The 11,101-nt window shown below is 41.9% G+C and overlaps 1 protein-coding gene across 2 annotated transcripts in view; it reads left to right on the top strand.

The window, feature by feature from the left end:
* Positions 1 to 2,916: 2,916 nt before the first annotated feature.
* Positions 2,917 to 11,101, top strand: part of c2cd2l (c2cd2 like) — a 54,715-nt gene continuing 46,530 nt past the window's right edge. For both annotated transcript variants that reach the window (XM_023968734.2, XM_023968733.2), the window contains exons 1-2: positions 2,917 to 3,220; positions 3,683 to 4,123. In XM_023968734.2, the coding sequence (XP_023824502.1) occupies positions 3,749 to 4,123 (375 nt within the window). In that variant the 5' untranslated portion in view covers positions 2,917 to 3,220; positions 3,683 to 3,748. The remainder of the gene's footprint in view (positions 3,221 to 3,682; positions 4,124 to 11,101) is intronic.

Raw genomic sequence — 11,101 nt, 5'->3', positions numbered from 1 at the left:
GGAACAGCACAAATAAATAATCATAACATTTAAAACTATATAAATATGAATATATCTACAAAAATAAAAAGAAGTAACAAAGACAAATAGAAACAAATTGTAGTATATAAATACAAATTGAAAAGATAATCTAATAATTACACTTACCCTATTGCTAACAAAAAACACACAAATAAAACTAAATTGCACAAATCCTATGTCACACAAATAGAATAACACACTTATAAAGAAGAGAACCTGATTATTACACTATTGCACTTCAAACAAGAAACACACAAACTAAATTGCACAACTAATTGAATTACTAATTGCATCAGTACTGTACAAAGTTAGAGGTGCGCTATTTGTTTGCGCTCTCCCTACCTCGGGCTTCCAGTGGGGAGACCTGAGGTCAACCTACCCCCGCCCCCTCCCCATCTCGTACTTCTGAGTGGGAGACCTTCCCAGGCAGTAGCCTGCCTAGCTCACAAACTAGAATCAGGGCGCCCACTCCGACAAGGTTAATTGACCCACATTCCCACACGGTGACATGATATCATTGACGTGACATGCAAATGAGCGATAGAAAACGGATCGCGCAAATGTCACCATTCTGAATATTTATTTTATTTATTTATTTTGTGTGGGTGCCCCATGGGCGGCTGCCCACGTGCAGTGCCTAAATCCGCCACTGCACTTACTGTTGGACTGTATGAGCAGCGGTAGGTGCGACTTTTTCCTCTCCTCTGGTAATACTTTAGTTCGTTTGCATTATTATCAGGCTGTTGTGTTGCCAATTTATGACTGGCATAACAGGATCGCTATATTCTCCTCTATTAAAACATGTTACACATATTCTTATACAAGCCTCAATATCTATAAAATGTGTGCATATGCCTGACAATGGCTGAATGCCATGGAAAGTTTCAATCCTTCCACCAGCAGTAGCGGTGCGTGGATAAAATCCCGGAGGAAGCCTGAAAAAAGCCATATGACAGCATATAGTTGAAGTCGTAAGTTTACATACACTTAGATTGGAGTCATTAAAACTCGTTTATCAACCACTCCACAAATTTCTTGTTAACAAACTATAGTTTTGGCAAGTTGGTTAGGACATCTACTTTGTGCATGACACAAGTAATTTTTCCAACAATTGTTTACAGACAGATTATTTCACTTATAATTCACTGTATCACAATTCCAGTGGGTCAGAAGTTTACATACACTAAATTGACTGTGCTTGGAAAATTGCAGAAAATTATGTCATGGCTTTAGAAGCTTCTGATAGACTAATTGACATCATTTTTTTGGAGAAATGTCCTCTGGTCTGATGAAACAAAATAGAACTGTTTGGCCATAATGACCATCGTTATGTTTGGAGGAAAAAGGGGGAGTTTTGCAAGCCGAAGAACCCCATCCCAATCGTGAAGCACGGGGGTGGCAGCATCATGTTGTGGGGGTGCTTTGCTGCAGGAGGGACTGGTGCACTTCACAAAATAGATGGCATCATGAGGGAGGAAAATTATGTGGATATATTGCAGCAACATCTCAAGACATCAATCAGGAAGATAAAGCTTGGTCGCAAATGGGTCTTCCAAATGGACAATGACCCCAAGCATACTTCCAAAGTTGTGGCAAAATGGCTTAAGGACAACAAGTCAAGGTATTGGAGTGGCCATCACAAAGCCCTGACCTCAATCCAATAGAACATTTGTGGGCAGAGCTGAAAAAGCGTGTGCGAGCAAGGAGGCCTACAGACCTGACTCAGTTACAACAGCTCTTTCAGGAGGAATAGGCCAAAATTCACCCAACTTATTGTGGGAAGCTTGTGGAAGGCTACCCGAAACGTTTGACCCAAGTTAAACAATTTAAAGGCAATGCTACCAAATACTAATTGAGTGTATGTAAACTTCTGACCCACTAGGAATGTGATGAAAGAAATAAAAGCTGAAATGAATCATTCTCTCTACTATTATTCTGACATTTCACATTCTTAAAATAAAGTGGTGATCCTAACTGACCTAAGACAGGGAATTTTTACGAGGATTTAATGTCAGGAAATTGTGAAAAACTGAGTTTAAATGTATTTGGCTCAGGTGTATGTAAACTTCCGACTTCAACTGTATATATATATATTTTCTTTTCTTGGTACATTTTTTGGGGAAGCCTGGTTTCCCTTGTCATCCATGAATACATGTCACTGTCCACCAGGAAGAAAAGGTGATAATATATCATGTGCCAGTAACCATGTCAGTGGGCTATCATATTTCGTCATTGTCTCTCAGTGTTGGGTCATTTGACTGTCACTGCCAGGACAACCGTAAAACAGTGCAGTTTCAGGTCAAGGCACACTGATCTGAAGATGAAGCATTCTAATTATATGGACATAACATTGACCAATAAAAGACCAGTTCTCATTTTGTCCTGAATTTTTACAGTAATTTACTCCATCTTGGCACTCCCCCATTGTAAAAAATATTTTGGAAGCTATAGAAATGCATTCATTAATGTCTACATTCATTTTTGCCATATTTATTATCTTACAAACAACTTAATGTATTGGCACTTTTAAGGTATACAATGTGAGCTAAACATACACCAACAAATATATATAAAAAAAAATCCTTGGAGTATCATTTTTTGAGATGACTAATGTTACTGTCCCCACTACAACAACAAAAAATACATAAATACATGTCCTTGAAACATGTAATTGAAATACTGTAGAATTCCATTCATTCAATATGGAGGCCTGCGTCTCCTGGGAAGTGCCAATATGGCCGACCCGTGGCTTTGAAATGCCTTGAAATGGCCAATAGTAACAATAGCAATCCAGGCTTGATAGACATCATTGGTGCGCGTCCTAGGAGGACTTGCCGAAAAAAAAATGTTGCGTGGCCCTTTAAATGTATGGTTCAGAGTGGTTGTGCACGCGCTGTTTGTGCGACTAGACAGTTCATCAGTTCCTACGCAATAGCGTACCATTGCCGAATTTGTACTGGATCGGATGATCGGAGGGCATGCAGGCTACAAAACAGTTGATATCCAATCATGCAACTTATTGAGGATATAAATAGCAGTTGCACATTGATCGGGAAACAGCACAACCGCTGATCATGACAACAGAAGCACATTCGGGTGACGGACACAATGTATCCCGCTGTTACCGATTTCTTGCTGTCGATGCCTCCACTGACTTAAATGGTGGCGCTGTCAGATCCGACCTTTCGTGAATAACACTGTAGGCTAATTCCGTGTTTTACTATTTTAAAGGCTATTGCAATAGGGTACACTCACTCTTCAATCAAGAGCAACAATATAGCACCAGCATTTGTTTTATTTATGCATGGTTTATTCTACTGTAGAGTTACGTAATGCATGTTGTGTTACTAAATATGGCAACCTTTTGATATGACGACGCAATGTGCCTGCAAACGCACATGCAGCGTTTTGCATGTGACTACAGCCTATACTGCCACAAGTGCACAGCATTTTAGTAACACACAGTTGTAATTACAGTTTTCATGCATTACAAATCTAACTTGTGATTCTTGTCATGGCTAGATCTATTCAGGCCAAGTTCATTTCAAATGACCAACCTAATTCATCCAATCTTTCTTGAATATTTCTTAATAGATTATTAAGAAATATGCAGACCTAAATGACTCATGAATGACTGTTCTCTGGCCCTCCACCCCTATAGGCATACAAAAGAAGACCCAAACGTAATCCTCCAGTCTGATGATATGAGAAGCCCTAGAGGGTCTGCATGATGATGGAGATGCTCCAGTACATAAGCTGGCTGTGCCTGGTGGGTCTTTTCCTGGCCTCCCTACTCATCGTGTTGGCCTGGCTTGTCCAGTACTCCCTGGCCGTACTACGCCCCAGGAGCCCCAAGTCACTCACCCAGGGCTGGGGTGCCACATCCAGGCTACTCCCACCTATCACCCTCTCCCACCGGACTCAGGCTGGGGGTGTGTGGGGCACCCTGCTCGAGCTCTGGCTCGGACGGGATCGAGGAGGAGCAGCGTCCGAGGCCGGGGTGAAGGGTCTGCTCACGTCACTGTTCTCCTTCAAGTCTTTCCGGGAACATTGGCAGAGGGCTTGGGTCAAAGTGCTCAATGAACAAGCCTGCAGACATGGGGTAAGTTATTTCTGTTGTTGCTCCTGACCGTTCTATGGCAAGATTGACAAATTCATTAGACATGGAAGAAATCATGTCGATAAGAGCATTGAGCATCAAAACCCAATATATAATTAGCCCGTTACAGATTGCTGGTTTTGACATGAACTGTCAAGCAACACAGCAGCAGTTGCAATGTTGAAATCTGAAAACATTGTGCCATAATGTGTGTCTGTGTGCTGTAAGTATGTGTAGGCAGTGGTATCTCCATCATTCCAGGCAGCAGGCAGGGAGGCGGGCAGTSCTTCTCATTGTTGGAGTTCTGTGTGGGAGTTTGAGTGTCACGATAAGCAGGCGAGAGAGAACGGTTATTGTGTAACAGCACTGAATCAATCCACATGTGAGTGGTGAGACCATAGAGATGTGTTCTAATATGTTTGACTTATTTCTGTGGGTGGGAGACAATCCCACAAAGCCCAAAGTACGAACATTCATCAGTGTCCCAAATGGCACCGTATTCCCTACATGGTGCACTATTTTTGATGGGCCCCGGTCAAAAATAGTGCACCATGTAGGGAATAGGGTGCCATTTGGAATACCGACCATGTGTTATTGATTATATAATGATCCCTTTTCACCTGTATGGCAACACAGAGATAGTGGTATCAAGGAAAGGGCTGAAATAAGCAGCAACTCTCTCTGATGAATGGATGCACTCAAATGGATGCCAATACACAATTTCTCTATCTTCTCTATTACTGGGGAATACACGTCCACTTTCAGTACAACGTCCAAGCCTAGAAAACCCTTTGATTTCTCCCTGTCATGCTGCCAGTCACAAAGAGACAGTCTACGCCCTACTGTTGTAAGCCCTGTGTTTGCGGTGGACACCAGACTGTTAATGTACTCTTACTTTATTCAAACTCTACGTTTGATGTGCCTGTATCAAATCCCACTGCTCCGACTACTGCCCTAGTGGGCACCTTCGACCGTCACGATCTGTATGTGTGTGGGCGAGTGCGTGTGAAAGGACGTGTGCGTGTTAAAGTGTAAAGGGGCTCAAACTACCACCAGTCAGCTCAATGTGTGTGCCGTGTGCGTGCGCGTATGTACGTGCGTGCATGCGCGTATTTGTGTGTGTATGTGTGTTAGTTTAAAGGTAGTCGAACTGCAACTCCCCAGGGTGAAAGGGGACACTGCTCAGAGCTCTCCTCCTTGTTCTGACCTACAAAGGCTATTGTAGACCCAAAGACGGTACTGTACAAAGACCAGAGCGTCAACAAAACCCTGTAAGTCTAGTCCAGGAAGACATAGAGGAAAATCCAGTTTGTGTGTTACGTGAATGCAGCCAACAATAACATCCTGGTGCAATTGATCAGATGCAATTATAATGTTGAGGCATGGTCCAACAGCATTCTTGTAGAATGTATCACTTCATATATTCCACACTGCTATATTCCTTCGACAAGTTCTGCAACAGAACTCTCTTTCTAATCAAAGAGGGTCAAAGGGGTGTTTTATAGAGAACAGAAGGCTTGTTAAGTTAAATGCTTTGCACACCGTTTCCACCCCGCGGCCACAGTCTCTGCCTAGCGAATTAAATACGGGTGCTTGTTCAGCAACCCAGATATAGCCTCCCCGTTGTCAAGGGGTTAAGAACATGGTTACATCATTTTTTGCTTACATTTCACAGCCAGTCTGCAAATAAATGCGCCAGGAGAAGACGAGGACAAGACTGAGTCAGAAAAAAGCTGTTTACCCATGTGGTGTTTAATTTGTACTCTGGCCAACCGCCAAAGCTGGTAGAGGCACCTAATGTCCTCTGCGTTACGAAAAAACCCGCAATCAACTCTCATTGATGTAATCTGTGCGGTATCTTGGATTAGGCCAACAAGTATTTTGTGTGGGCAACTGGGCATCCCAAGCACATCAAAGTCTCTGGTTAATTTTACATCTGTGAGTAGGTTGGTTGTAGAAGAAATGTCATTGTATCCTTCACCGACTAAAGCCTTACATGTTGACCTCACACTATCATCCAATAACACTTGTCTTCAACTGTTCACCCCCCTCATTTTGCTAGGCCCAACAACGGACTCTTACTATACTTAATGGACTATACGTATATTAACCTACATTTTAACCTGTAACCTACTGTATTTGAAGGTAAAAAACACAGCTCCACAATGAACCTGTGGTGTTTAGCATGAGGTGGTCACATGCCTGTGTCTTAGTCTTTGGTTCCTCCTTACCAGCTCCCCTCATCTTCAAATACACCTGACCTGAAAAACCAGCCGGCAGAGTTGTGCTGCTATAGTATGACAAGTGCTAGAAATCCAAGGGTAGGGCTGTGGCGGTCATGCCATTTTGTCAGCCGGTGATTGTCAAGCAAATATCTGCCAGTCTCGCAGTAATTGACCGTTAATTAACATTTAGCATCTACACATTTAGCATCTCCTGTCTTCTATGCATAGTCTACAAGCCACTGATGTAGACCTTTGGAACAGCTACATTTTAAAAAGTCAAATAAATCCATGTAATGTAGCTTACACCATCACAATAAATCCATTATTTATTTTAGACAGGTCTAAAGAAACATGATATTAAGAAAATGTCGTCTATTTCAGAAGAACAGAATAGCATACTCTGAGTTGTCCTTATGTTAGGCCCTGATCTGGCTATGCGACAGTGGGCTCCAAAATTACTGGCACCCCTGACTGGCAATGCACAAAATATAAACCATATCATTATAATTATAGAGAGAAACTCAAAATACTAACATGTGAGAAATACTGTACTTTATTAATGTTTCAATGGAACCCACCGAAATGATTTATTGATTTAATTAAAAATCAATGTCCTCCAAATCAAGGTTTCACAATTAATGGCATTCTTAAAGATGATTGTAAATAACATCTACCAAAATTAAATCAGGAATTAAATTCCKCTTATTTAAGTGTATCTAAGTCTTAAGGAACTATATTGAGCCGTTACTTCCTGTTTCACTAGTGTATAAAAATGAGGTAACTCGCTGGCTAATATTAATAATATGCGTGTAAGTGGAGGAGAGATTGACTTCATCACTACTTTTATTTATGAGAGGTATTGACATGTTGAATGCACCGAGCTGTCTGTCTAAACTACTGGCACACAGCCATGACTACATGGAACTCTATTCCACATCAAGTAACTGACGCAAGCAGTAGAATTAGATTTAAAAAACACCTTATAGAACAGCGGGGACTGTGAAGCAACACAAACACTGGCATAGACACATGCATACACACGCTTTATACATACACATGGATTTAATACTGTAGATACAGTGGGGCAAAAAAGTATTTGGTCAGCCACCAATTGTGCAAGTTCTCCCACTTAAAAAGATGAAAGAGGCCTGTAATTTTCATCATAGGTACACTTCAACTATGACAGACAAAATGAAAAAAAGAAATCCAGAAAATCACATTGTAGGATTTTTTATGAATTTATTTGCAAATTATGGTGGAAAATAAGTATTTGGTCAATAACAAAAGTTTATCTTAATACTTTGTTATATACCCTTTGTTGGCAATGACAAGAGTCAAACAACGTTTTCTGTAAGTCTTCACAAGGTTTTCACACACTGTTGCTGGTATTTTGGCCCATTCCTCCATGCAGATCTCCTCTAGAGCAGTGATGTTTTGGGGCTGTTGCTGGGCAACACAGACTTTCAACTCCCTCCAAAGTTTTTCTATGGGGTTGAGATCTGGAGACTGGCTAGGCCACTCCAGGACCTTGAAATGCTTCTTACGAAGCCACTCCTTTGTTGCCCGGGCGGTGTGTTTGGATCATTGTCATGCTGAAAGACCCAGCCACGTTTCATCTTCAATGCCCTTGCTGATGGAAGGAGGTTTTCACTCAAAATCTCACGATACATGGCCCATTCATTCTTTCCTTTATACGGATCAGTCGTCCTGGTCCTTTGCAGAAAAACAGCCCCAAAGCATGATGTTTCCACCCCCATGCTTCACAGTAGGTATGGTGTTCTTTGGATGCAACTCAGCATTCTTTGTCCTCCAAACACGACGAGTTGAGTTTTTACCAAAAAGTTATATTTTGGTTTCATCTGACCATATGACATTCTCCCAATCTTCTTCCGGATCATCCAAATGCTCTCTAGCAAACTTCAGACGGGCCTGGACATGTACTGGCTTAAGCAGGGGACACGTCTGGCACTGCAGGATGTGAGTCCCTGGCGGCGTAGTGTGTTACTGATGGTAGGCTTTGTTACTTTGGTCCCAGCTCTCTGCAGTCATTCACTAGGTCCCCCGTGTGGTTCTGGGATTTTTGCTCACCGTTCTTGTGATCATTTTGACCCACGGGGTGAATCTTGCGTGGAGCCCCAGATCGAGGGAGATTATCAGTGGTCTTGTTTGTCTTCCATTTCCTAATAATTGCTCCCACAGTTGATTTCTTCAAACCAAGCTGCTTACCTATTGCAGATTCAGTCTTCCCAGCCTGGTGCAGGTCTACAATTTTGTTTCTGGTGTCCTTTGACAGTTTGGTCTGGCCATAGTGGAGTTTGGAGTGTGACTGTTTAGGTTGTGGACAGGTGTCTTTTATACTGATAACAAGTTCAAACAGGTGCCATTAATACAGGTAACGAGTGGAGGACAGAGGAGCCTCTTAAAGGAAGAAGTTACAGGTCTGTGAGAGCCAGAAATCTTGCTTGTTTGTAGGTGACCAAATACTTATTTTCCACCATAATTTGCAAATAAATTCATAAAAAATCCTACAATGTGATTTTCTGGATTTTTTCTCTCATTTTGTCTGTCATAGTTGAAGTGTACCTATGATGAAAATTACAGGCCTCTCATCTTTTTAAGTGGGAGAACTTGCACAATTGGTGGCTGACTAAATACTTTTTTGCCCCACTATGTGGTAGTGGTGGAGTAGGGGCCTGAGGGCACACAGTGTGTTGTGAAATCTGTGAATGTATTGTAATGTTTTTAAGATTGTATAAACTGCCTTAATCTTTCTAGACCCCAGGAAGAGTAGCTGCTGCTTTGGCAGCAGCTAATAGGGATCCATAATAAATACAAAATACAAATATCCCTTTTGTCATCCAACACCATGAAGAAAACAAAATAACTGGCAGTTCAAAAGAGACAGGTGGTCATAGTGTCACGCTCGCTGTCGTCGTGGAAATGACCGGACCAAGGTGCAGCATGGTGAGCGTACATTTCTTTTTATTGATAAATGTCGCCAACAAAACAAAGAACAAGGAAACGACCGTGAAGCTTACTTAGGCTATAATGCCACTAACAAAGACAACTACCCACAAATACCAAAAGGAAAAAAGGCTGCCTAAGTATGATTCCCAACCAGAGACAACGATAGACAGCTGTCCCTGATTGAGAACCATACCCGGGCAAAACATAGAGTTTCCCACCAGAGTCACACCCTGACCAACCAAACATWGAGAATAAAAAGATCTCTACGGTCAGGGCGTGACACATAGACCTTTATTAATCTGGTAATGGCTACAAGAAGATCCACAAACGATTGAATATACCACTGAGCACTGTCAGGGCAATAAAAAAAAATATCTAAAGATACGGAACAGTTGAAAACCTCACGGGTATAGGACGGAAATGCATTTTGCCCCCCAGGATAGGGAGGAGGATGGTGAGAGAAGCAACGAAATCCCCAATAATCACTGTGAAAGAATTGTAGGCCTTGGTGGTGTCTTGGGGTCACCAGGTTTCAAAAAGCACCATCAGACGCCACCTCCACAACCACAGGCGCTTAGGAAGGGTTGCCAGAAGAAAGCCCTTTCTGACCCCAAGACACAGACGCAAGCGCTTGGAGTTTCCTAAACGTCATTTCAATTATGACTAGAAGAAGGTGCTCTCCAAAATTGAACGTTTTGGTCAGATACAACAATGGAATGTTTGTCGTTGAAACAGAGATGCCTACAAGGAGAGGCATCTCATACCCACAGTGAAATATGGTGTTGGGTCAGTGATGTTTTGGGGCTGTTTTAATTCCAGAGGTCCAGGGGCACTGGTTAAGATTGATGGCATAATGAATTCCACCAAGTATCAGGCAATTTTGGCTGACAATCAGGTTGCCTCTGCCAGAAGGCTGGGACTTGGCCGTAGGTGGACTTTCCAACAAGACAATGACCCCAAACATACCTSAAGATCCARACAGAAATGYTTRTGTMMRKACAYAARCAATGTTCTGCCATGGCCATCTCAGTCGCCGGCCCTCAATCCAATCAAAAACCTGTGGGCTGAGTTGAAGAGGGCAGTTGATAAGCGCAAACCCAAAAATGTGAAGGATCTTGAAAGGATCTGAATAGAGAAATGGTCCAAAATCCCTCCAAATGTGGTCCTTAACCTTGTCAAATATTACAGGAAAAGACTGTTATCCTTGCCAGAGATGGTTGCACTAAGTACTAAATGAGGAGTGCCAATAATTATGAAACCTTGATTATCCTTATCCAATTCCGAGACGCATATTGAAGATATTGGAAAAACTGTCCACATTTACTTTTCGTCAGCCAACAAGATGAGTAGGCCTAACGAACAGCAAAAGCACTAGTTTATTTCAATTTACTATCCCCCTATTCTGTGGGACAAATAAATATTCCAAACATAGTCCGGGACAGTTGAGGGATGCGATAGATCCCAAATTAATATAACCACTAGGATAAAAAAAACTGTTTTAAGCAATGAGCCTGACACAACAGATCAGAACGTTTAGCTTAAAATGTTCATAAACTATTAGGCTATTTCTTCTCATTATAAGCGCAGCAATGTGCACAGCAGTAGCTGTAGCAATAGCTATAAGTGCAAATGTCCCAGGGATGCAAACTAGTCACCTTTCGGCGAAATTTGCTGTTTTGAATCCAAAATAGGCTGGATGCCACTTTCCATCTTTCTCACTTTTTCAATACAGTGGATAAAAAGGGGTATGCCAGGTGTACTCTCTGCCTGAAAGAGATCAATTATGCCA

This window comes from Salvelinus sp. IW2-2015, linkage group LG23 (assembly GCF_002910315.2).
Source record: "Salvelinus sp. IW2-2015 linkage group LG23, ASM291031v2, whole genome shotgun sequence".
Classification (NCBI taxonomy): Eukaryota; Metazoa; Chordata; class Actinopteri; order Salmoniformes; family Salmonidae; genus Salvelinus; species Salvelinus sp. IW2-2015.
Note: the sequence above shows the minus strand (reverse complement) of the source record. Positions and strands in the feature narration are given on the sequence as shown.